Below are 27,505 nucleotides of genomic sequence, written 5' to 3' on the forward strand. Positions count from 1 at the left end.
GTTAACATCAGTAATTATGTTTAATACTAACAACTAATTTATGAGTCTCTGTTCTGTGTTGAGTAAGTGTCACTGTCCTCATTACAGCCATTTCCAACAATTTCTATATCTGGGTTTTGAATGGAATACAGATTTGTATAAAAATCATGGCAGAATTTTGTTAGCTTGTTTTCAGTGTGCATTTTATATTTTAAGGAAAGCTTTGACATTTCTTTTTTAAACAGAAATTTCAACTCTTAAACAAACGATTGGAACTCTTGAAAAGGACTTGCAGAAAGCCAACAAGGTGAGTTACGTTCATGATTTTAGGAGACATAGTGTATAGAGTGAACTCCAGCATTGCTGGATACATGAACATCATACCCAGTTTCCAGTTTGACCATGTGCATTTACTGAAGCTATTTCATTGTCTGATTATTACTCAGGTTGTACTGAAAAGTAAGAAAGCACAGGTAAGCAGGATTTCATTCCTAGTCTACTTTATAATGCTTCTGTATATATTTGAAATAAGATAGTTATCAGGCTCCTCTCCAATTGCATTGTTTGGAAACTATGATTTGAATATTCATAAGTAAATGCCTGTATGTGGAAGCTGTCATTTGAATATCATGAGTAAACTCCTTTATTTGGAAGCTGTCATTTGAATATCATGAGTAAACTCCTTTATTTGGAAGCTGTCATTTGAATATCATGAGTAAACGCCTTTATTTGGAAGCTGTCATTTGAATGTCATGAGTAAACGCCTGTATTTGGAAGCTGTCATTTGAATATCATGAGTATACGCCTGTATTTGGAAGCTGTCATTTGAATATCATGAGTAAACGCCTGTATTTGGAAGTTATGATTTGAATAGCATGAGTAAACACCTGTATTTGGAAGTTATGATTTGAATATCATGAGTAAACGCCTGTATTTGGAAGTTATGATTTGAATATCATGAGTAAATGCCTGTATGTGGAAGCTGTGATTTGAATATCATGAGTAAACGCCTGTATTTGGAAGTTTAGATTTGAATATCATGAGTGAACGCCTGTATTTGGAAGTTATGATTTGAATATTCATGATTATATGCCTGTATGTGGAAGCTATGATTTGAATATCATGAGTAAATGCCTTTATTTGGAAGCTGTCATTTGAATATCATGAGTAAACGCCTTTATTTGGAAGCTGTCATTTGAATATCATGAGTATTAAAACGCCTGTATTTGGAAGTAATGATTTGCATATCATGAATAAACACCTGTATTTGGAAGTTATGATTTGAGTATCACGAGTAAACGCCTGTATTTCGAAGTTATGATTTGCATGTCATGAGTAAACACCTGTATTTGGAAGTTATGATTTGAATATCATGAGTAAACGCCTGTATTTGGAAGTTATGATTTGAATATCATGAGTAAACACCTGTATTTGGAAGTTATGATTTGCATATCATGAGTAAACGTCTATATTTGGAAGTTATGATTTGCATATCATGAGTAAACGCCTGTATTTGGAAGTTATGATTTGCATATCATGAGTAAACGCCTATATTTGGAAGTTATGATTTGCATATCATGAGTAAACGCCTATATTTGGAAGTTATGATTTGAATATCATGAGTAAACGCCTGTATTTGGAAGTTATGATTTGAATATCATGAATTATTACTGCCTGTATTTGGAAGCTATGACTTGAATATTCATGAGTAAATGCCTGTTGGAAGCTATTCCAAGCTTTTCCATTATACACTCACATAACTGTTGTTGTGTATTTATTCTAGGAATATGAGATTTTATTGACCGAAAATGAACACATGCAGAACAAGATGGACAGTCAGGAAGACGATTTCAGGTTACAGAACAGTACCATGATGCAAGAACTGTCCCTGGTAAGCTTATACCTACCATTAATTACACCATTTTAGATGACATTGTTATTTCTATCTGCAGCTTCTTTGGTGGCTGTGTCAAAGGTCATTCTCTATTGTCAAGCACGAAGTTTCCTTTGGTCGTCCCCGTTTTTATTTTACCTTGGTTGGTCCAGCATGATTCTAATCTGTGTATGTAAAATTTATCATATATAAGATAATAGTAAAAGTTTTAAATTCACAATTTTTGTTAGCAACAATGATTCATATCTCCTTCTTGCAGTTATACGATAAGAACGAGAAGTTGGAACGTGAGAAGAAAGAATTAGAGGAAGGTCAAGGGTTAGATCATCAAGCCGAGATTCGTCGGTTACAAGCAACAAACAGCGTACTTCAAAAGAATCTCACTGATGTACAAAAACAGTATCAAGATGAAATTGTTACATTGAAACAAACAATAAGGTGATTAATTTTGCGTTGATGGCAGCCATTTTAAGACCATAAATGTATCAAAATCACACATTTTCACCATTCTGAAACTGAATCTGGGTCATGCATGGACGGATTCATGCCATCAATATAATGGGACCTTGATGCGTATCATTTTATATTTTGGATCAGGCTCAAAATGGCTGACTGGGAGTCATTTTGTTTCATAGAATGTAATTCTAGATCTGTATATCTGACATGCATGAACTGATCAAGTTCAAACTTTGCGCTTCATCAAATCCAAAATGGCTGATTAGCGGCCATCTTTTCCACTGAGCTATATCTCATACATACCTGCCTGGACCAATCAAGTTTTAAACTTCAAACATCAGCTCATATATATATATATATATGTTGTTGTTGTTTTTATAGTGCGCTAAACAAATCAGAAAGAGTTGGACCAGAGGGAGAGAGTTCCAGGTGAGTTATTGTAATGTATAAAAACATTTAGTGTCATTTATGAATGAAATTACACATGCGTGGTCAGGGGTCTCAGGTCACTGACTCCGAACTGCCCATGTTTAAGTTTTCCAGTATATTAGAGAAGTTTAATTTAACCAAAACTTCAATAAAATTATTGATTTGTTTTTTCTTTACAGTGAAGTGAAATCGGAAGAAACAGATAGTTCTATCAGTGGTGCGGGCACTTTAGGTAATTAATTAAGGGGGATTTCTAAAAATGTGTTGACTCATTCTAGTGTTATTTGAAGATAGATCCAGCTAATGGAAAAGTTCTTTCATCTGATCACATGCCATGGCAAGAATTTCTGTCAAATGTTGGTGTGTTAATGCAACTCGGTTGTCACATTGTATGTTTTACCTGTGTTGTATATCACATGGGACATGTATGCAAGATCTGCATAGGGATCAGCGTATGAATATTTATGATCTAACTCGCCAATGATGGACATGTTCCAGGAAGGTCAATAGGCAGCATGTCTCTCGAATCGCTTGTTGTGTGAGCTCTGGGTTTTGTCGATTGATCTGTATCAAATTTTTACATGAAGATCTTTTTTATTACTTAGAAAACCAACCGAGAAGTAATTCTTCACCAAACTCTGAAACGCAGGTAAATATTCTAAATTAAGTTTTTAATTGACTGCATCCACAAAGTCAGAATTGTTTATTGATGAGAAATAATACAGGTTTGATTGAATTGGCCCAATGTACATGTATGACCCCTAAATGTCACACATCTTGGCACTTTGGATGACCCCTAAATGTCACACATCTTGGCACTTTGGATGACCCCTAAATGTCACACATCTTGGCACTTTGGATGACCCCTAAATGTCACACATCTTGGCACTTTGGATGACCCCCTAAATGTCACACATCTTGGCACTTTGGATGACCCCTAAAGGTCACACATCTTGGCACTTTGGATGACCCCTAAATGTCACACATCTTGGCACTTTGGATGACCCCTAAATGTCACACATCTTGGCACTTTGGATGACCCCTAAATGTCACTAATCCTGGCATTTTGGATGACCTCTAAAGGTCACTAATCCTGGCATTTTGGATGACCCCCTAAAGGTCAATAATCCTGGCACATTGGATGACCCCTAAAGGTCACTAATCCTGGCATTTTGGATGACCCCCTAAAGGTCACTAGTTCTGACACTTTGGATGACCCCTAAAGGTCATTAGTCCTGACACTTTGTATGACCCCTAAATGTCACACATCTTGGCACTTTGGATGACCCCTAAATGTCACACATCTTGGCACTTTGTATGACCCCTGAATGTCACATATCTTGGCACTTTGGATGACCCCTAAAGGTCACTAATCCTGACACTTTGGATGACCCCCTAAATGTCACACATCTTGGCACTTTGGATGACCCCTAAATGTCACACATCTTGGCACTTTGGATGACCCCTAAAGGTCACTAATCCTGGCATTTTGGATGACCCCTAAAGGGTACTAATCCTGGCATTTTGGATGACCCCCTAAAGGTCAATAATCCTGGCACATTGGATGACCCCTAAAGGTCACTAATCCTGGCATTTTGGATGACCCCCTAAAGGTCAATAATCCTGGCACATTGGATGACCCCTGAAGGTCACTAGTTCTGACACTTTGGATGGCCCCTAAAGGTCACTAGTCCTGACACTTTGGATGACCCTAAAGGTCACTAATCCTAGCATTTTGAATGACCCCTGAAGGTCACTAGTCCTGACACTTTGGATGACCCCTAAAAGTCACTAATCCTTGCATTTTGGATGACCCCTAAAGGTCACTAGTCATGACACTTTGGATGACCCCTAAAGGTCACTAATCCTGGCATTTTGGATGACCCCTAAAGGTCACTAATCCTGGCATTTTGGATGACCCCCTAAAGGTCACTAGTCATGACACTTTGGATGACCCCTAAAGGTCAATAATCCTGGCACATTGGATGACCCCTGAAGGTCACTAGTCCTGACACTTTGGATGACCCTCTAAAGGTCAATAATCCTGGCACATTGGATGACCCCTGAAGGTCACTAATCCTGACACTTTGGATGACCCCTAAAGGTCACTAATCCTTGCATTTTGGATGACCCCTAAAGGTCACTTGTCCTGACACTTTGGATGACCCCTAAAGGTCACTAATCCTGGCATTTTGGATGACCCCTAAAGGTCACTAATCCTGGCATTTTGGATGACCCCCTAAAGGTCACTAGTCATGACACTTTGGATGACCCCTAAAGGTCAATAATCCTGGCACATTGGATGACCCCTGAAGGTCACTAGTCCTGACACTTTGGATGACCCTCTAAAGGTCAATAATCCTGGCACATTGGATGACCCCTGAAGGTCACTAGTCCTGACACTTTGGATGACCCCTAAAGGTCACTAATCCTTGCATTTTGGATGACCCCTAAAGGTCACTTGTCCTGACACTTTGGATGACCCCCTAAATGTCACACATCTTGGCACTTTGGATGACCCCTAAATGTCACACATCTTGGCACTTTGGATGACCCCTAAAGGTCACTAATCCTGGCATTTTGGATGACCCCTAAAGGGTACTAATCCTGGCATTTTGGATGACCCCCTAAAGGTCAATAATCCTGGCACATTGGATGACCCCTAAAGGTCACTAATCCTGGCATTTTGGATGACCCCCTAAAGGTCAATAATCCTGGCACATTGGATGACCCCTGAAGGTCACTAGTTCTGACACTTTGGATGGCCCCTAAAGGTCACTAGTCCTGACACTTTGGATGACCCTAAAGGTCACTAATCCTAGCATTTTGAATGACCCCTGAAGGTCACTAGTCCTGACACTTTGGATGACCCCTAAAAGTCACTAATCCTTGCATTTTGGATGACCCCTAAAGGTCACTAGTCATGACACTTTGGATGACCCCTAAAGGTCACTAATCCTGGCATTTTGGATGACCCCTAAAGGTCACTAATCCTGGCATTTTGGATGACCCCCTAAAGGTCACTAGTCATGACACTTTGGATGACCCCTAAAGGTCAATAATCCTGGCACATTGGATGACCCCTGAAGGTCACTAGTCCTGACACTTTGGATGACCCTCTAAAGGTCAATAATCCTGGCACATTGGATGACCCCTGAAGGTCACTAGTCCTGACACTTTGGATGACCCCTAAAGGTCACTAATCCTTGCATTTTGGATGACCCCTAAAGGTCACTTGTCCTGACACTTTGGATGACCCCTAAAGGTCACTATTCCTGGCATTTTGGATGACCCCTAACGGTCACTAATTCTGGCACATTGGATGACCCCCTGAAGGTCACTAATCCTAACTTGACCCCTAAAAGTCACTAATCCTGGCATTTTGAATGACCCCTAAAAGTCGTATGTATATTCTAGGGGCATAGTTACCCTATAACAGCAATATTCTCTAATTTTGTAACTTTATTATCGCCATGTTTTCAAACTTTAATGAGTGATATGATAACTGCTTGTACAATGTATTTTGATAGTGACAGATACCAGCCATGGTCCCTTTTGTTTTAGTAACACGTATGGGTCTGCTGCCACTTCTGATTCTTTCCCAAGCTTACCTTGGCAATGCATGTATGTTGGCTTAGTGATTTCCCCAAGAATGTTGTGTCCCTAAATAATCTTGAATTTGTCATTGAAATATCAGAATTACTGGTCCTGTGGGAGCTAAGTGATACTTTGGATTTCAATAATTGTTCAGTGATCTTGATTTTCAGCAAATGGAACAGTGCAATAAAATAGAAGAATTGATGAAAGAAGTGAATGGTAAGTAAAATGTGTATTGTTAACTACACACACATGCACACACACACACCTGTGGAGCTGTAGTTTGACCCCTGAACCCTTCATCAACTGGCCAATGTAACAAATTGGGTATTGATGTGTCACAGTCACCATCCGGGGTGTGTTTGAATTTCATGTAAACTTGATGTATACATAAAACATCAAGTCGTACATACGCACATGTATTTGTTTGATGATCTGATTTATGGTAGCTGAATGGTTGTTTAATTTCATCAAAATCATGCAATTCTGCAATTTAGGTCATTGGAAGATTATGTTCAAACTTTATATAATTCTTTATAAGTAACTCACAAGGCTACATGTATGTATTAAATGCGATTGTTTTCTTTCATAGAACTGAAACTACGAGCGGACACTGAAAGAGAAGAAAACAGAATGTTAAAAGAACAACTAGGAACCCATGAGGTGAGAACTCTTTCTTGATCCAGTATAGTATAGTGTGCCATCTAGGGGCTAAATGAGGACAGGAATAATATTAAACTGAGCTGAAGTGAACCATGTTTTATGCTGTACCACCAACTGTTTTTCATTCTACGTTTCACTGCTCACTGAAAGTATTACTGAAGCAGCAAGGTTTCTATATGATGTAATAACTTACGCAGTCCTGTTTATCACGTTAATTTTCAGAATTATAATTTATTAAAACAGCTTGGAAGTATTTTTAATAAGGAATAATTACATTGCAAATATGCGTTTCATTTCAACCTGTCCTGGGAATTAGTTATAAACATTTCTACCATATGTGATGCACTTCACAGGTATACAAAATTGAAAATAAAATGCATGAGGTGCAAGTTTCAAACTGATTCATACACGATGACACCAAATGTTTTTAAGCAACTCAATTTGTAGATGGAATTGAATCGTTGGATGTATAGTTTAACCAACAGATTCCTGCATATAATATTTAATATATTTTCTTTTCATTAAAATTAACAGAAACAATACAAATCTGAGATATCAAACACTACAGTTGAACTCACAAAGGTAAGAATTAAATCACTCAACTCAATTCACTGTACATGTGTTATTTGTCTCTGTAGTCTGCCACTAAACAAATACATACATGTACATGTATACTCACAAATGTTGTTTCATGTCTCAAAATGTTAAGTTCTACTCTGTGTTAACTTAATAATTATACAGTGAATTTCATGTAGGCATTGTCAAGCAAGAAGTTTCCTTTGGTCGTCCCCGATATAAAACATTTAACAAAAGACAGTTGCACTTTATTCTTATCCAATTCACTTTCATTGCCCATAGAAGCCACCTGGTATTGCCATTACCCATAAGTCACTGTATATATTTATAAATCATTGGCTGATTTACTGCCCTGAATCTATTGATGTGTTGTGATTTGTCAAGTTGTTTTCAATCATTATAAAACATAAATATTTTATATAAAAAAAATATTTATGTTTTAATTAGACTCGCTGTATGGAATATTCCATGTACAAAAAAACTTGGCCTACTAACCTTTAACCTTTCCAACACTAACTTTTCCTGTCAAAATTTTTTTTTTAATTTTGCACATTTTTTATATACTTTTCTGTAATTTCTTTGTTAATTTTGAACCGAATAAATATAATTTTCTGTTGGTAACAGATCTTGATCAAAATTTATAAAAAAATATGGAAAAAATTGAATCAGATTTGGTTTGTTTTGTGAAAGGCATTCAAATAGATAAATTAGTAGTCTGAAGACATGTGACTAGTTTTTCATCTAAAATATTTGTAAAATTATATGCTGTAAAAAGACTGTGCAACAACATCACTATGATCAGATGATGTTTTTTGAGGAGGTAGGCACCCCACTTGCTTATATTACTCTTGAAATCAAGACCCTTGAGAGCTAATTATAAATATGAAACATTTTGAAAAGATTTTAATAGCACAACTCGCTAAATCACTTGCAGTATTGAGTTCATGAGAGTCATTATTTTGTCTGCTATTATCATATGACAAAACCTGTAAGGTACATCTCGCATTTAAGATGAGTTCCGTACATGTTTACTTGTCTCTGTAAATTTCCATTTCAAGTGCAGTGACCACCTCAATAGTAAACTGGTTGCAATCCATATCTGGATCCCTGTCATGCACTGATCGTACATGTTTTAACTTTATATATTTCGTAAACTTGAAATCTCACAGGGCCTATGTAATGCTATTACTTGTAATGTTTATCCTGTTTTCTGTATATTATGAGAAATGGGTGACCATGACAGTGTGTTTTCACGGTAATTGTAACCCCAGGCAGTGCTGTGTACAGTTATGCTGTTCGGTTTGATTGAGAATAACAAAGGGGGAAATGCAAATTACTAATAAATGAAATAATGTTGATATCACTCGTCACAAATAAACTAGTTTATCAGTGTTTCAATGTTATCCATGTCTCTTGTAGCTTCAAGAGAAATTAAAGAAGAAACAAGAAAGGTGAGTTTTAATTGCTTTTTATAATTTTTTAGAAAACGTTATCTTGTTTTTATCAGACTTATACACCTGTCACAGGATATAGTTTCACTACATATGCATCATCAACTTCATAATCTTTCAATTTTTTTTTTTTTAGTTTTCTGCAGTTGCAAGCAGCAAAAGATGAGTTATATGTTGAAAATCAGTGAGTATATTTATATTAAATTTATTTATGCTTCAATAGTAAGGTTTTTTTTAAATGTTTTATTTTTATTTTTATTGTGTTTATTTTCTGTTTTTGTTTGCAGGAAACAAATTGAAGATCTCAAGGCAGCAAGGGAAAGGGAGTTGAAGGTAGAGTGATGTAGTATTTTGAATCTTCTGACCACCAGTGTATTCAATAATAACATTACCACAGTACAGGGGAATATATCTAAAGATGAAAAACAGTGGGATCAAGATCATACCATTCACAGAACTTCTGAATTGCTGTATTATTGACATGAACTTATTGACATAAACAAATATTCTTGACTATTTAGACCAAGACTATTTAAAAACAACAAATCTGGATTGAGAGCGTATGTAGATTTCAGACAAATGTCTGCAGAGATCTCGTCGAGATAACCACAAGGTTTGTTTTTTTGCCTCATCCATTGTTCAAGTTACCATGGTTACATACATAGATCAGGGGAACATTAGATACAATGACGACTGAGGGGCAAAAATCATGATCTCTTGTGGCTTCCCTGCTCTTAACAAGATCTTTGCGACTATTTAAATTTATTGACTGATTATTAACATTTTTGTTGACAGGCTTTAATTGAACAGAATGGGAGGATACAAGCTGAACTCACAGCAACAAGTCAGGTACGGATGTAGTCTACACAAACTAAAAATTTATATTTTGTAGCATAGGTTTGTGTAGATAACATCTCAGGTTTTATAGCATGTAAAATGTGTTTGTATGAAAGTACCTTGCTCCTAATGTAAAAATTTATATGAGAAAGTGGCTATCTGTTTTTGTCCTTGTTGTTGTCATCGGTGACTGATCTTGTAACCTTCTAACCTTTTATTCCAATATAGTTGGGTATTTGTACAACAAAGTTGTCAATATATCTTAGTGCTTATGATTTTGCTTCATGATCCTATTTTAAAATGGTTGACGTGTGATCATTTAGGGTGATATTCTTTTATGTGTTTCTAGTTTTTTAATTGTGATTTGTATTTAGGATCATTTCTGTGCACCAGGAAAGTGGAATGCCTTCTACAAAATGTCTGTCATATATCGTATTAGAAGTGCATATAAACAAATAGAATTTGTTGTAGACAGCATCAATACAATATTACTTATTTTGACCATAGAAACACCTTATGTATGTACATGCACTACTATTATATCCTGTAGTATTTTCAACTATTTCCTTCATTTTTACAGAATCTTGATGTTTACCAAGAGCAGGCTCAGCAGAAAGTGCAGGAAATGGAAGGCACAATACAAATGCTACAAGTCAAGGTAAAAATAAAAATACATGGGCAGTTTTATATATCCACCTCTATCTACCCTCTGCTTTCCTATTATTGTCCTCATTATATATGTGTATTTGAAAATAATTTATGTTTTCCTTGTTAAACGAATTACAACAAATATTTTAAAAGAAGGCAATTAATCACATGTAGATGTTGATTGGTGTGGCATGTATTTCATCATTCATTTCAAATCTTTCAAATCAGAACTTGGGTAGATTTAAATTTAAAACCATTTCAGCATGCTATTTTTTTGTTTTGTAAATCATTCTCTTTATCACTTTTCGTTGTTTTTTTCTCCCACTTTCCTCCTGTATGGCATTGTTTCTCCAATTGTCTGGTGTTCATGTAATGGTGTGTGTCACCCCCTGTGTTGGTTTTGTTATCGGCTTCTCTAGGTGAACGACAGTCACCTTCAACAGTATATAGATGAAAATACGTTACTCAAAAATAATTTTGAGAAAGTCCAGCAGGTAGGAGAGATGTCATGCGTTCAAGCCTTGTTTGTTACTGCTTATTTGCATATTTCATGCACCATCTTTAACCGTTTCACCACCAGACTTTCTCGCTCAAATTATTCTGTACTTTTTTTATTCTGTACTTTTTTTGTTATATTCTTCACTATTTCTGGAAGTGAACTCTAATTTTGAAGAAACAGGCAAAATTGGAATAAATTTTACGTTTTGTCTCAAAAAAATTGATTATTTTTGTGAATTAGTGATGAAAAGACAGATCTGGTGGTGAAAAGATTAATCCTCTGAACTTTTCCCACCTAAAATTGTTGATGCAAAATTTGGCACGTTTTGTTGCATTGTCTAGGTTAATTTTGAATTAAAAAGACATAAATTGCCATTTTCTTCAGGTCTTCATCAAATTGCTGGATTAAATATGAACAATTTGTTGTGGGGCTTTTTATTGTGTGTGTGTGTTAGATGATAACATTTTATTTTGGTATTCAAGGGGTTAAACCATTATTAACATGTTTGTCATCAGTTGCAGATTTTTTTGCATTTTAAAAAAAAAAAAGCTTTTCAAAAATTTCATGTTTGAAAAACTTACAAAAAATACTTAAAATTATGCTAGAAAGCATAAAAAGAATGTGGCCACATCTTGGCTTGCTTGAGTTGTACATGGAAAGTTTGTTATCTATTTTATAAAATTTATATTAATATTTTAATTTGTATGATAAAATATGTGTGTGAAGTGTACATAAAAACTTAAAAAGTGCTTTGGCCAAATTGCCATTCATTTCATGTACAATGTAAACTCATCAATCATCTTTATAAATAACTTATGAATGGTTGTATATTTAGTTTTGTTTAGATTTATTTCAAAAATGGTACAAAAACTTTTTCTTGTAGAAGTGCATCTTCACATTCAAATCCTAGTTACTGTATTTCCAGTGTGGATGGTGTTAAACTGATGATAAACAATAAATATGTCTTGAATGCACCTCTATTTTATTTTATTTTTACTAGCTCCATAGTGCACAAGCTGATGAACTAAATCGTTTCCAGGTATGTAAAAATATATCATGTTGCTAGGTTACAGAGGTATTCCAATTACCGGTACACCAGCTTAGTGATCTCAAATCAAAAGACACATATTATGGGATAGCATAGTGTGTCACACATTTTTCTAGGCATTGTGGGTATTGGTATACACAATTCTAATTTGCATATTGTCATGGATACTTGGTATACTTCGATAAAGATGACTTTTCATTATGGACATTAAAAACAAGACCGTAAAATGGTCAAAGTCAAAAAAATGCATTCCTTATCAGCTTAATCTGAAGTGGAAATGATTTAGCGTTTTTAAGCGTGTATGAACTTAAACAATTTGGAGCCTGTAAAGGGGAATAGTGTCTAAATGATATCCACATAAATAAATAAATAAATAAATAAATAAATAAATAAATAAATAAATAAATAAATAAATAAATAAATAAATAAAAGTTGTACTGTGATGACTAACATCATTAATTGATACACAATAAAATGTTGATATTATGGGTGAAAATTATGAAATTAAACAGGCCTCTTAATTTAATTTAGATTTTCAAACAAATAGACACTCACTGAGTATTATATTGCATGTATGTTTGTCTAAGGGATAAGAACCTTCAGTACTCTCAAAATGAAATGTGTGAAAAAATCATGACATGACAGGATATTTTGAGTGTTACATATATTTTAGCAAAAAAAAAATCATTTTTACAAATTTTAAATATGTTTTCAGCTTGTTCTAGTTAGTAATGATATTTTGCATACTTTTTTTTTTTTTGTCAGAGTGTGAATTCCACTTTGACGGAAGAACTGGAGAAGTTACGGGGTATTCACAATAGTCTAGTGGTGGAGAAAGATGATTTACAGTTCCAGTTGACAGAGAGTATGAATTCAAATAGTCAGTTAATGGAACAACTACAGCAGGTGCAGGCCGAGAAGGAGACCGTCATACAGGACCTTGGTGAAGCTACTAAGGTATCGTTTATTTTGTCATATTATTGGTTTAATTGACCCTTGGCCAAAGTCAGTTTTTGCGATCGTTCACAGCAAACATTCACAGCAAACATTCATAAACGAAGACCTGTAGTGAATGGGAAAAAATTGTTGGTAGTAAAAATTATGGGTTTATATACATGAAAAATGAAACATATCGAAACACAATATGTACCGATAATATGTAAATCTGAACGCAGAATTCATTTTTGTCTTGGAATAACAATGCATTAAATACTAAACCAAATATACCATTAGTTGAAATGTACAATTTGAGTTCATAGTGATACAAACCAACTAAATCAACATTTTTTTGGTGGAATTTCTGTCTACCATCATGTGATATAGGAAATCAATTTAGTATTAGTTATCATCTGTGAGGAGCTGCTTTGAGTGTTTGTTAGTGGATAAAATAAATAAATACTATTTTGATTCAAAATTGTTTTCAACCTCAAAACTAGGTGTTCATTATTAGCGACATACAGAGCCAAATGATGAGTGTTAGATCACATGTAACTTTGTGGTTTTATTTTGTCAGATTGCCGATAATAGAAAGTCCATGTTAGATGAAATGGCAATCCAAATTCAAACGACAAAACAACAACATATGGAACAGATCAATAGTATACAAGAAAACAATAAGGTAGGCAGAGTGTAATGTATGCAGTGTAATCTTGTCAGGAATGTTATCCTCAATGATGTCATACTTTACCCATAATCCTTTGCTTGAAAATCAGTATAGCTGACTACATAATACTGATGAAAAGTAGAATATCTAGAGAATGAAAAGTGATATAAAAAAACTGCAAATTGCATTCTCCTACATTTGTGAAGCTTTTTCTTTAGAGGTCATTTTGTTTGGATTGATGTTTCCGTTGAATAAAAGTTGCACTGTGACAACTGACAACATTAATTCTTTAGGTTCCCCACCTTCAAGTTGCATTCCCACTTTGCTCATCTGAGGTATCATCTCTCAGCAAATATATACACAATAAAAATAATAAAATTGAATGGGCCTCTTAAATTACATTTTCATGGTATTTATTACGAGTCATTGTGCACATGAACGGCAAAGAAGATTCGAAAAACAATTCTTTTTTTTACGTTGACATTGCAAAAAAAAAAATGGTTGCAGCAGTACATAAATATGCGTCACTGAAGACATTGTGCATTCATTTCATTTCATTTATTACTACAGCATCTGACCATACATAGCTGCACTTTCCTCTGTCGTCATGTCATACTTGTATGAATCAGTATATGTTCTCATAAAGATTTCAGTTCGTGCCGAGTTTCATGCTGAGTTTCGGCATGTGCCAAGATCTCTAACGTGAACATCACTACAATGAACTACAGGATTAGGTCACATAATGCTAAATCACTGTGGGATTAGATCACACAATGCATTCCTCTATAGATTTGGTCTAATCATTTTAATCCTTAATGGAATAAGCTCATATAATTCTAATCTTCTGAGACTAGGTCTTTATGGTAATTCATTCTTCCGTGAGATTAGATCACATAATGCAATGCTCTTTGGGATTAGGTATGCTTGATGTGTAGATATTGTTATAAAAAATATGCATTTATTCTGTCTTCCTCAGAAAGAACAGGACAGTTTAAGGGAACAACTTTCACAAGAAAAGGTGAGTACAAGTGTATGTCATGATTAGTTTTAGTGGGCCTCAAATAGTGCTGCAGTCAAATGTTTTTTGGTGTGTGGATTGTTGGTGAGGGATGATGGTTTCAGGATGTACAGCTATCCATTCAGTTTACCCTATTTCCTCATTGTACTGTCAGCACAATATACTAAACTAAAATAAAGAATTTAACTTCATTGACATAATTTTATGTTAAATACAGAAAGAACGGAAGGAATTGGAAGTACTCCGTGACAGAGTCCCCCAGTTGGAGAAGGATTTAGCATCAACTGAAAGCCAGAAAGGATGGTTTGAAAGAAGATTAGCTGAATGTGAGGTAAGAAACACATTTCACAGAATAAAGGATTTATATAAGCTGGGTTGTGATTAGTCAACAAAAAAGTAAGGTGTTTCCTAGTTGGCTTGATGGTTGTTTGCTGGGGTTTTGACCCTTGACCCCAATAGCTTGGAAATTTATCACAAGTAGGTTTCTGGTACATGATTAATCATTTAGCCCTGCCAATAATTAATAGGAAAGTTACTGATTGTTTTACTATGTTTTGATGATTGTTTTAAATGCTGATCTATCTGAGGTGAAAATCTCAGAGAAAATTGAACCAAACAAAATAAGTGTACCATGGTGACTTGAATTGAATTGAATTGTCGTTATCAATTATTGAATTATTGGATCAATGTCCCCCGTGAACTCAAGATACGGTAAACGTGGGAAATGTGAATGTAATACTATGAGATAACTTTGATCCGTTGCAGATGTTGTACTGACTGCTTGTACTCCAAGACTGTCTGTGTTTATCTCTACTTAAGTATCTTATCTGTGTCGTCGGTGCCCTTTATAGTGAATTGGATTGTATCATTTTTTAATAAGTTTTACTGCGTTATCAGTTTCGGGCTGAATTAAAGATCAAATGTCAATTTCATCATGTTTATTATTGTAGGTTAATGCCACTTAGATACTGAAAATTTGGATCACATGACAATTCTTTGAGAATGGGGTGTCTGAAATGTCACAGAAACTTATTTGTGCATTGGTTTCTCGTGTGAAGTTATTTCTTGATATCTTGAAATTTTGCTCAGTGAAAAATTAATAAAACAGTTGTGTATTATATTGTTATGAAGCCTAATATTGTTAAAAACATATTTTTAAAATTGACATTTTTTTTAGTCTCTAGTTTGATAAAAGTTTTCCATTATATGAAATGAGAATTTTTTTTTCCTAATGACTTACACATACATGTACCTGTGTTTATACACGATTTAACAATGTCGCGAATTACGTCTTTTGTAAGCAAGTGTAATACACCGTGAAATAATAATAATAATTACTCATTGTGATTTGGGGTACTCAAACATGTTTCTTATTCACATGCAAACTTTGATTTCATCAAATTTTAATGTACACATAAAAATTACACCTGTCTAGTTTTTATAAATAATAATGCTGACATTGCATCATGATCTGGTCACGTCTTAATTTTCATTTGAATGACCTCTTTCAACATCAATACTGACCGTTCAAAGTGGTTTATCCACTCTTGATCCAAATTATGTTTTTCATTTGTTTGTGTTTCTTTTAGAGAGTCTTTGTAACATCATTTCTTGTGTGTGCCTTAACCAATTTTGTCATAATCGAATTCATATGGACATTCATTGTATTTGGTTCTTGTGACCAACTGGTGGCCATTTTTGGAAAAAAAAACACCCAAATCAGGATTTGAACAAGTCATCAATTCTTTCCCAGGCATGTCTTGACAAATTTCAACTTCGTATTCACAGCAATCATCGTGGGTTACAGTTTCAGGTCAGTTTGTTTTGCGATTTAATTCAAGATGGCTGACTGGTGGCCGTTTGGGTTTTCTGATATACAGTACTGTTATCGCGTAAGCTTTGGCCTCACTTCAGCATCAGCTTTGCTTCAGCATCGCATCATTATGGCATTGTAGTGGCTTCAGCGTCGCATCAATGTTGCGACATTAAAAAGTTGAGGCGGTTATTACTTTGCTTTATTGTGACCTCATTATGGCGACACTGTGGCATCAGCATCGCTTCATCAAACGAAGAAGTAATTTACATTTGTAAACAATGCTGAGAAGTATCGTAGTTAGCCGTATATATGTATTCACACAGATGCTCTTTGCTGTCTTGCACGCAAGCTGTATTAATCTAAACGCCCAGTTCAAGCTAAATCATGCATGACCCCATCCAATTATCAAGATTCACTGATTATGTTCGGCGATGAATTGTTTCTTTGTTGGCCATTGGAATCAAGCAGGTAGACATCAGGAATAGATTGGAGGAGGAAGATCAGGCGTTGGTTTCTAAAAATTCGATCAGCAAGTTTTTAAAACGTAATGGCATCGTACTATGTTTTTAATATTTAAAACTACAGTGGTAAACCTGGAGAAACAAAACAAATGTGAATTACTTTGACCAGGTTCAGTACAAAGTAACAACAGAGTTACGTAAATCCATAGCTACCATTGGCTGGTGGTGCCATCAAAAGTTGGCGAGTGAGGTCGAGACATGGACAATATGTTCTGTGCTAACTTGATGGTTATATCTAAAGCGGTTATTATATTATCTAATTTGAAAACGTCTTGTATCATTTCTGTAATGTTAGTTGCTGACCACATGGTTTTATTTTACGTTCGACTATGTCATTGATGTAAAAACAAACAATTTTTCTTTGTCACAGCATTTGTTTTGACCTCTGTGCTTCCGTGCATGCGTGTGTCCGGCCGGATCTGTATCTTTGAAATGCCTGGACCAATCATAATCAAACTTCACACATACATCATACACGATATTATACATATGCACATCAATTTGTTTCACGATCTGATCCAAGATGGCTGAATGGCGGCTATTTTTGTGCTAAAAAATCATCAAAATCAAGCATTTCTCAGCTGTTTACAGATGGATTTTGTTCAAACTTGGTATATACGTTGGACATTATAGGACCTTGATGCACATCACTTTGTTTTTTCAGATAAGATTAAAAATGGCCGACTGGTGGCCATTTTGTTTTAATGAATGTGGTTCTTGTGCCATATCTCTGACTTGCTGTGACTGATTATGTTCAAATTTTAAATATTCATTATACATCATGTCATAGATATACAAATATATTGGTTTGACGATCCTATTAAAAATGGCCGAATTTATGGATGGATTTTGTTCAAACTTGGTACATACATTACGGGTTCCTGATGAACGTTTTTTATTTTTTAGAACGAATTCAGAATGGCTGACTAGCGGCCATTTTGTTTTAATGAATGGGCTTCTAGAGCCATATCTCTGACATGCTTTGACTATGTTCAAATTTTATATATTCATTATACATGTATTCAAAATAACTGATTTTGTTTTAATTAATGCTGTTCCAGAACAATATCTCTCAATACTCATTTGACAATCAAATACAAATGTCAAGCATTTGAATGTTAAACAATCATCATATCATAATCATATTCCTGACATGTTTATATTCCAGCTATATTACTATAAACAAAACTATATATCTTAAATTCGATAGCTAACTGGGACTGTGCCATGCATGGCTAGTTCTCTACTGCCTTTCTGTGTGCAAATAATGAGGTCATACTGATGACACAAATTTTGAAGCTGATGCCATGAGACTGCGAAGCTGAGACCACGATGATGCCACAAAATTAAGTGATGTGAACACAGCTTCAATTCAATTTGCCACAAATGCCAAAGCTTACACAATAACTGTACTGTACCTTGACCGATTTTGTTTTAAAGTTGGTACAAAGACGAGCAATAATGGTATACACACATCTGTTTGTTTTTTGTTTCTATGTTCATTGGCTGACTGGTAGCTATTTTTGTGATGGGTACATTTTTAACTTGATGAGCACCATGACCAGAAACAATTACGTTCATCAACCTAACAAGATCTAACAAGTTTATATATCTTTCTCCTGAATCACATTAAAATAAGAGCCCTATCACCATGACAACTGCCCTTTGGGGCCTATACAACTCTGTGTGCCACATATAAATAATTGATATCAGTTTTAAATCAGTCTGTCTCGTCTGAGTTTGAAGTCACTCAGGGTCATCGCACACAGGTCTAACTTCAGCATGATAATAATCAGATTTTAGCGATTCCTTGATTTGCAATGATTTACCAGACACTTTAATTTTAAAACTTAAGTGTTTGCTATCAAAAAAACATACCTTGAGACTACTAAAACCTGAAGAATTGAATTCTCTTAAAGAATATGTTAAACCCTATGTTGCCATTTATCGCTTGAATGGTAGTTTGAATAGCTGCTTGGCCGTAATATATCTGTGTAATATAGCTAGCTTTATTATTATTGCTATATTGCTAATATGATTTTTGTATTCTTGGTATTTTAATTTGAGTTTACAATATATATTGTTGAAATTTAGAACACTTTTCACACTGTTTTCCAGTAATTAATTTTTTTTCCCCCATTTTTACCTTGTCTATATCAATGAAGGGAAAGATATATGAGGGGGGAAAAGTCTGTTTTTGGTGTTGATTATTTAATTTATATTCTCACAGAGTGATAATTATGAGTGAGATAAACAGTCTAGTTTGTATACATCCTGAATTCTTTATTTATGTCTAGATTCCCAATGGGCAAGGTTGTAATAGTTCTGCTATGTTTTTCTACTACAATCTGAACATAGAGGGCCAAATGAACTTAAAAGACATGTTTAATAGTAGTATTTGGAGTAGTTAATTTTTAGCTCCGCTGTCATCACGGTTGACAGAGCGGAGCTGTTCATATATGTGATTGTCCACTATCGTCGGTCAGATTCATTCTTTTCATGATGAGAACTTCAATGCTGTATTTTTGGTAAATATTTGTTGTCATTTGTGGTAAAAAAAGGATATTTTCCAATTCTTTTTGAACCCTTGAGGTGTACATTAATTTTGTGAACTATCTGTTCTAGACTTGGCTACCACAGTGTTCTTGTAGGACAGCTGAGCTATTTCGTCCGTCAGGTCAGTTGTTATTAAATAGTGATTGGTCCAAAAAACAAGCAGAGCTGTCCTAGGATGATAAAGTTGTAAATTGCAAATCAGACAATTTTTGTAAAATCATTTTAGAGTTGCCAATGATTCTACTCGTGCATGTTTACCAATCAATGAAGACATTAATGAATATTCTGTCATCGTTGATTCAAGGAATTGTTGAAACAGAAAGAAGAAGAACATCTAAAAATTGAAGAAGACTTAAAGGAAATTCACAACAAAGAAATTGAGGTACATTCATTATTGTTTGATCTATTTCAAATACTGAAGTAAAAGTCCCATAGAACAAAAAATTATGCCTCCCTAGCACAGTGAATTATGTCCTCTATGTAACAGTGTGTTATGCCTCCCTAGCACAAATTATTATGTCTTTCTAGCACAATTATGTCTCTGGCGCAACAATTTTTGCCTCCCTAGCACAATGAATTATGCCTCCCTAGCACAATGAATTATGCCTCCCTAGCACAATGAATTATGCCTCCCTAGCACAATGAATTATACCTCCCTAGCACAGTGAATCATGCCTACTTAGCACAGTGAATCATGCCTCCCTAGCACAGTGAATCATGCCTCTCTAGCACAATTAAGTATGCCTTCCTAGCACAATTAAGTATGCCTTTCTAGCACAATTAAGTATGCTTTTCTAGCACAGTTAATTATATCTCCCTAGCACAGTGAATCATGCCTCCCTATCAAATTTGCCTCCCTAGCACAAGGAATTATGCCCGCCTAGCACAATGAATTTTGTCCCCCTAGCACAATGAATTTTTACTCCCTAGCACAATAAATTATAAATGAATATTCAATATGATAGGGAAGCACAGCTGTATATCACTAATCAGTATCTATGTTTGGATTCCCTTCTTTGTTATGCTTGTTGTCATGTGCGCTATTGTGACATAATCGCAAATGTGATTCTCTCATTAAAGGTCAAACATGATGAGTTGAATGTGAAAGATGACATCATTAAATCATTAGAGGAACAAATAGAAGGAAAAAACAAAGACATTGAGAATGCAAAACAAGTAAGTGTTTCCAGATGGAAACTATCACAACGCAGATAATTCAAATTATAACTATGGAGATAGAGTAGCGTACTTTGAGAATTGCATTGTACTCCATATGTTGTTGTTATGTTGATGATATTCTTTGGTCGGCTATTTCATAATCCCCAAAATTGGTAAGATTCGTCTAAATTTATTCTCTTGAGAACCAAAGTCAACAATTGTCTCTATTCGCAAAATAAACTTGCATAATTTGTCCAATATATTTTTATAGATTTTGATCAAGACCTCTAGCTAATAGAAAATTATACCCATTCAGACCAAAATTTACATCTAAATTATAAAAAAAAAAATTACTTCAAATTGTGCAAAATGTTGCATCAACATTGTCACATGTATAACATGTGGAAAATTCCCTGCTGACAGCGCCCTCATAAGTCAGCGTTCATTTTGCGACATTCTGCTGTGACCCAAATTCATTCATGCAATAAGCGATGGACAATGAACTAGGTTACTCTTTATGATTGCATTGAACTGACCTCCATTCGTCAAACTAACAGGCCATGCAACATACAATTAAAGGATTCTTTCTCTCATGTTGGCTGTTGCTAGGAAACAAAAGATATGTTTGAAGAGAAAAAGATAGCCGAGAAGAAAGGTTTTTCTATGGTGAGTGGTGTCTATTCCCATTCATGTGGTAATTTACAATTGCTTGATTTTACATCACAATGTTATATAATGTTGTCTTCTGATCTTCGATTTCTCTGAATTCTTCGCTTCATCATCAAAATGACATCTTCATTTCCGAGAAGGTCAATGCCTACTTAAAATTTCCTTTTGAAGTTTTACCTGGCAGAAATTAAAAGTCATCCACTTTTTGATTTATAGTTTTTAATTAAAATGTACGACATTTTATTTGTTTTCAATACCTGATGAAACTAGTGAACCTTGCAATGTCACCTTGCCCCATTGTCTGTCACTTTGTCAGTGATCCAGATTGTCGTATGTTACGATGTTTCCACCTTTCTAAATGCTACTTTGTTCAATTTTGTTTTGTTCATTTGTTGATCAACATGATCCCAATGAATTATTAGTTATCATTGAGTGTCAATGAGGAACACAAAAACAGATGTTTAGGGATTAGAAATAATGCTGTCATGATTTCCGTGATTAACGTTTTCCAGGCACCCATTCCTTACTGTGAAGTTGTTGGCCCTTCAATGAAAAAGATGTGCGCGTGGAATGGGAATAAATAAATTTTTCATGTGTACAGTATTTATACCTTCAAGTGGTTTTGAGTGTTCAGTCACCTGCACATATATGTACAAACTAAAAATAATGTCACTGCTTTACAAGTTTTTTTTTCATAACAGAAATCATTTGTTTAATGTAAGTTTTCCCCAGTTTGAATTCTAACAAATTTCCATATAATAATGAAATTAAATTGCCATAAAAATTGAACTTTTGATCATCTTCTTGCTGTGAAAATTCAACTTTTGAATGTTTGATTATCTTCTTTCAATGGTCTTAAGATAGGTGTTTATCTGAAAAAGCTTCCAGTGCTCCCATTACCATTTTCTGTGTCTGTCACAAAGCTAGCACTGACAACCACTCTTTGAAGACGCATCTTTTTTAAGGGATTGAGTCATCATCCCAAACACCTGAATTCAAGACTCTTATGATACAGTGAATCATCATATTATTTTTGGACCGTTTTTTCTCTCTGATCAGACCAGAAATACATCTAATGAGTCACCCAACCTGAAAAATATTGCAAGTCTTATTTTTTGTACTAGATTGTATCTTGTTTTATCTGTGTACTCCGTACGTTTTGGTGTACAGTTTCTTTGTTTATTAATTAATTATTGCGACAATTTTCGTCACATGTTTTATAATTAATTCAGTGTTCATCTCATCTGTCATTGTATAATTAATGCACTTGTAACTTGATAATTGTTTGTGATATCAGAATGAACCTCCGGCACTCTCGCCTTTTAAACAGGACTGATTTTGTAGAAATTCTGAATCAAAATGGAATCCCCTGAAAATCATGTTGATTCAGCTAGTTGATTGCTGGGGAGGTCGGTCTTCGGGGAAAAAAATAAAATTGTATGTGGCACAAACAAAAATGTTGTTCCTGATTTCCTTTGTGAATTTCATTTCACCAAATTACAAATTTTGTAACTTGTTCAATCTATGATTTTCTGTCAATACCAGAATTTTGAGCAGGTGGTCGTCATCGCTAGATATCATATTGGGTATGGGTCCCATGCAACAAATACAATTGTTATGATCATGATTTCAGGTCAAGGATCTGAAGCGACAGTTACACCTTGAAAGAAAGCGTGCAGAGAAACTGCAGGAGAGGCTGCAGGAGATCCTATCAGAGAACAGTGGAATGAAAACCAGCGTAGATGAATTGTTTCATCATTACAATTCTGACGAGAGGCACGTAGGCGACAGTAGCAGCGTATCGTCATGGGGGACCAGTTTGAAGGACAACTCGGAACACAATCAGGTATAGTCAGCCATTGATAATTTTCGCAAACCAAATTTACAAAAATTGATTGAAGTAAATAATGAAACGAGGTAATTAGGAGATGGTTTGAATTCACAACCAACCAACATCATAATATTTATAAAAATGTTTATTGTAGTCACTGTAAATTGCAAGTCTTTAGCCAGATGAACCAGTCTGGTGAATAGCGACCTCACACCAGAATTAATGGTTAGCCCCCCCCCCCCCTCAAAAAAAAAATGACACAGTTCTGATAACATGCAGTTCAATTCAAACCTTATTTTATTTTCTCTTCATTGGTGATCGTTCACTCTGTGTTAAATGATGTAGTAAAGGCTTCCCACATTTGGCCAAAATTCGCGATAATAAATTCAGATTCTTATGTGATTTTGCACCATTTTTCCCATGTTTAGGCGAAAAACAATTTAGAGTGGTCAATAAATTCAATAGTAATTTAAATTTAATAATAAATTTGAGGTACTTATGTAGGGTGTGGTTATCAGAACCATGTATATTCTTGTTGAAATAGCATCTTAAAAGCCAACCTCCATTAATTCATTCAAAATATAGTGGATGTCGTTTAGCTTTACTATCACGCATGTTGTGGGAAAGCAGCTTTTCAATGAATGTTTCATCCTAACGATACATATTAACTGTTACTTAGGGAGTCCTGAGGAGAGCTTAGCATCTACAAATGTAGCTTCAACGTACACATTTGAAGACTTCTTAGTGAAGGCAAAAAAAGCTCCACCCAATTTCTCTGTTGTCACAAATCTCTGCATATTAATTACCTTATTAGCATAATGAAATTAATTACAGAGATACTAGCTGCCTGGTGGTTGATTAATATGATTGTGTTACTAATTATTCATAAAAAAAATAATTAGCCATTTTATGACACATGTTTGTTGTTGCTGCTATTCATAAGGAACCACTATCTGTTAAATACTGTAAAATACTTTATTTACACTTGGAATTTTCGCTATTTTCGCTGAAAGAATGATCCAGTGAAAATAAACTTCAGCGAATATACCTTTTTTCCGATACTTTACGTTCAACTCGTCAAACATCAGTGAAAATAAATTCCATACAAAACACACAAAAAGTCTATTCAGCGAAAAATTATTCCAGCTAAAATAAAGTATTTTACAGTATGTAAGAATATGTTAAAAGTATGTATAATGTAACATAACAGTTTCAATGAACTCATTTGCATTTATTCAATCAAATATGACCAAACTTTCTTTGATTCAGTCTTTGCTTCCAATACCTTCAGTGCCTGGGAGCTTATTCTAAGCTTTCTTTGATTTCTTTCATCTGCAGCCTGCCACATCGGAAGTGTCGAATACTGCAATCAATGAGGAAACTAATGAGTTACTTGCTAGAATAACTGAAATACAAGAACAGAAGTGGTTAGCGGAAGAGAGGGTAAGTCTTCCTGTCAATCAGAAACCCTAACTTCAGTATTAACTACTAAATCACGGATAGCTATGCATTTAAGCAGCACCAGAGCACTAATCACATTGCGTTTTTTCTTCTTACCTTCATAATGAGATCCACAGTACATAGGAGTTTTTATTCACTGTTTACATTATGTAGTCATGGAAACTTTTATTTTTTAGTTTAAGTTATTGTGGTCCGACATGCATTGATCAGGATGTATGATTTGGCAGTGTTTATTTTTGATGGTTGATAAAATAATCACTAACGCAAATGTTGACATAATGTTAGTGATTAACTAAGCTAGATGAAAGTATTGTATTTAGTAATATTCAACCATACATTAGTATTACTTCCTATCCTCGGGGGCGGAGCTACGTCACAGACGTTCCACGTTGCTACGACGCGCACCACTGTACATGCATTTCTATGGGCTCTGTGCGCGCTGCTTTGGAACGCTGGTCGAGCCGGTGAAAATTCGAGAAAACAACACAAACTCAACTTTGAAGTAATCCTGAACAACCAAATTTATATATGTACGATATATGACGATACACTGTTCAGAGGAGTCTCAACAATCATCCCAAAGTACCGTTTTCTGCGAGTTTTGGGCCTTTGTTTTCACCGCCGCGGGTCGCCAGGCGGTGAAAATGCCCGGATGTCCGCCCCCGAGGATAGGACTTATCCATTTAGTGAATTTGTGTGAGGTTCAGATGTCAAAGAAGCGTGAATAGCAGTTATTTGCCAAGTTTGTTTTCCTGCATCCTTTAAATAAACTGTAGAGGGCGCTGATCATTTTGGTCTACAGACGAAACCTATGCGTTACTGGTGTATAAGGAAACTTTGTTGCTTGATGTCTGATGACTTTCACATTTGGTGTTAAAAGTCTTGTTTTGGATGTGCATTACCACAATGGAGTAAAGTTCGTTTTAATCAAAATTAATTTTTGCTGAAAAAATACTTTAGGGCCACTTTATTTATGCAAGAACTAAATTTGTTGTCGCTTTTGTGAATCATGGAAAATAGCAAAATATGGTGACAAAATTGTTATTACCGGAAAAATTATTACTTTGCAGTATATTGTATAGGAAGTGTTAAAAGTAAAGTATTCTTACATTCCTTCTTTTTTTTTGGTCCTGAGACTGTAAAATCGCCAATAATGGATCTCTTCAGTGTAAGAGATATATATATAATTGTTTTGTTGTTGATAATGAATGGATTCTTTTGTCTGACAACAATACATATAAATTGTTTTTTTTTTGCCAATAATGGATCTCTTAGTGTAAGAAAGATATAAATTATTTTGTTTTGTCGATAATGGATCCCTCGGTCTGAGGGGATATATATAATTGTACATTTTCTTAGGTCAATCACTTAGAAAACAGCAATGCCTGTATGGCTGACGATTTGATGAAGAAAAGTGCAATTATACAAGCCTATGTAATGGACAGATCAGGTAAGCAAAATGTACCCACAGCCGTAACACGTGTGCGCTCAGTCTGCAGTGGCCTGTGAAAATATACAGTTTCCTTCACCATGACGTTGTATGAACACCAAAGGAAACTATGTTTATTTGCATGTGAAACGAGTCGCACGTAATGATAGTAACCACCATACCAGGTGATGTTATCGTACTGCCAGACACGTTGCTACTGATTACCAAATGTGCCATCTTTCCAGTTTTGTTCCACCTCAGTACGCTTCAGTTGTTTGTGCAGGAGAAAAAATTGCTCGAACAGCACAATTTTTGGTAATGTGAATTTTACTTGAGGCTGACTGCAAAAGGAATATTTACACGTTGTTGGGGGTATCGTATGTAGCTTGCAGCTATATAACTGTAATTATGTGTATTAAAGTTCACGCTGTACAAACAAACAAACTCTAATTATCGCTATAGCTATCACTTAGTGCAGGGTTGTAATGTACTGCTGTGACCTTCTGTGACTATCACCATGGTAACATCATGCTTCTCAAAAAAACTATTGATATATGCGTATACAATTGTGTATTTTGTTTTCTTTTTTTACCCGAATGATGAATTTTCTCTCAATTCTTTGAAAGATGAGATATTTTGCATTCACATAGCGGCTAAAAATTTAAGAGACTCTCATTTCTTTCCTGATAAATTTGGTAATTTGTTTTCCAAAATCAATTGTTTTAAAATTGCTATAAAAATTTGTGCTTTGATGATTTTTCATGAAGTGTTTTTTTTATCATTGTAAAAATCTTTAAAAAAAAAAACATTTTTAATGATGACATGTACATGTTGACCAATAACATGTCTCTGTGCCGAGCACAAATAAATCACTTGCACATGTTTTGTTTTTATTCAGAGTGATCACATTTTTTTGATTGCCGTAGTAATTTATTTATTCTCTTCATGACTTGATGAATAGATTGTAATTTTTTGCAATCCATCAGACGTTTCCCATATGTACTCAACAACTGAAGACCAGTTTGATTGTTTTTTTTGCTGCAAATGTTGATGTTTGTGGACAACAATGAGCGACTTTATTTTAAAAAATTGTTGATATTTCTATTCCTATTATATACATCTGTGGAATCCCAGTGGTATAATTATCACGGTGATAGATTTAATTGATGTGGCAATTAACATTACAAATATGTGTATATTTTCACCGTAATTACCACTTACTATCAATTCTGGAGGTCAAAAGCCCGCCACATGGTGCTGTTATTATTTGTATAACCCTTACTGCATTACAGTTTCATTTTATTTTGAAATTTTCGTCCAAACATCATGGCGTATTACAACTGAATTAGTACATTAGTCAGTGCAT

At 34.8% G+C, this 27,505-nt stretch overlaps 1 protein-coding gene across 2 annotated transcripts in view; it reads left to right on the forward strand.

Moving 5' to 3' along the window:
- Positions 1-27,505, forward strand: part of LOC102808401 (GRIP1-associated protein 1-like) — a 43,317-nt gene that overhangs the window by 5,394 nt on the left and 10,418 nt on the right. The window contains exons 3-29 of one of the 2 annotated variants that reach the window (XM_006812559.3): positions 225-286; positions 426-452; positions 1,763-1,870; positions 2,133-2,311; positions 2,711-2,758; positions 2,938-2,990; positions 3,364-3,407; positions 6,526-6,574; positions 6,948-7,018; positions 7,553-7,600; positions 9,014-9,045; positions 9,182-9,229; positions 9,333-9,378; positions 9,841-9,894; positions 10,463-10,540; positions 10,950-11,024; positions 12,030-12,068; positions 12,843-13,034; positions 13,591-13,695; positions 14,657-14,698; positions 14,916-15,029; positions 19,896-19,973; positions 20,672-20,767; positions 21,359-21,415; positions 23,052-23,264; positions 24,588-24,692; positions 26,070-26,160. In XM_006812559.3, the coding sequence (XP_006812622.1) occupies positions 225-286; positions 426-452; positions 1,763-1,870; positions 2,133-2,311; positions 2,711-2,758; positions 2,938-2,990; positions 3,364-3,407; positions 6,526-6,574; positions 6,948-7,018; positions 7,553-7,600; positions 9,014-9,045; positions 9,182-9,229; positions 9,333-9,378; positions 9,841-9,894; positions 10,463-10,540; positions 10,950-11,024; positions 12,030-12,068; positions 12,843-13,034; positions 13,591-13,695; positions 14,657-14,698; positions 14,916-15,029; positions 19,896-19,973; positions 20,672-20,767; positions 21,359-21,415; positions 23,052-23,264; positions 24,588-24,692; positions 26,070-26,160 (2,154 nt within the window). The remainder of the gene's footprint in view (positions 1-224; positions 287-425; positions 453-1,762; positions 1,871-2,132; positions 2,312-2,710; positions 2,759-2,937; positions 2,991-3,363; positions 3,408-6,525; positions 6,575-6,947; positions 7,019-7,552; positions 7,601-9,013; positions 9,046-9,181; positions 9,230-9,332; positions 9,379-9,840; positions 9,895-10,462; positions 10,541-10,949; positions 11,025-12,029; positions 12,069-12,842; positions 13,035-13,590; positions 13,696-14,656; positions 14,699-14,915; positions 15,030-19,895; positions 19,974-20,671; positions 20,768-21,358; positions 21,416-23,051; positions 23,265-24,587; positions 24,693-26,069; positions 26,161-27,505) is intronic. The other variant, XM_085496964.1, reaches the window with a different exon arrangement.

Source organism: Saccoglossus kowalevskii, chromosome 3, assembly GCF_978046115.1.
Source record: "Saccoglossus kowalevskii chromosome 3, keSacKowa6.1, whole genome shotgun sequence".
NCBI lineage: Eukaryota > Metazoa > Hemichordata > Enteropneusta > Harrimaniidae > Saccoglossus > Saccoglossus kowalevskii.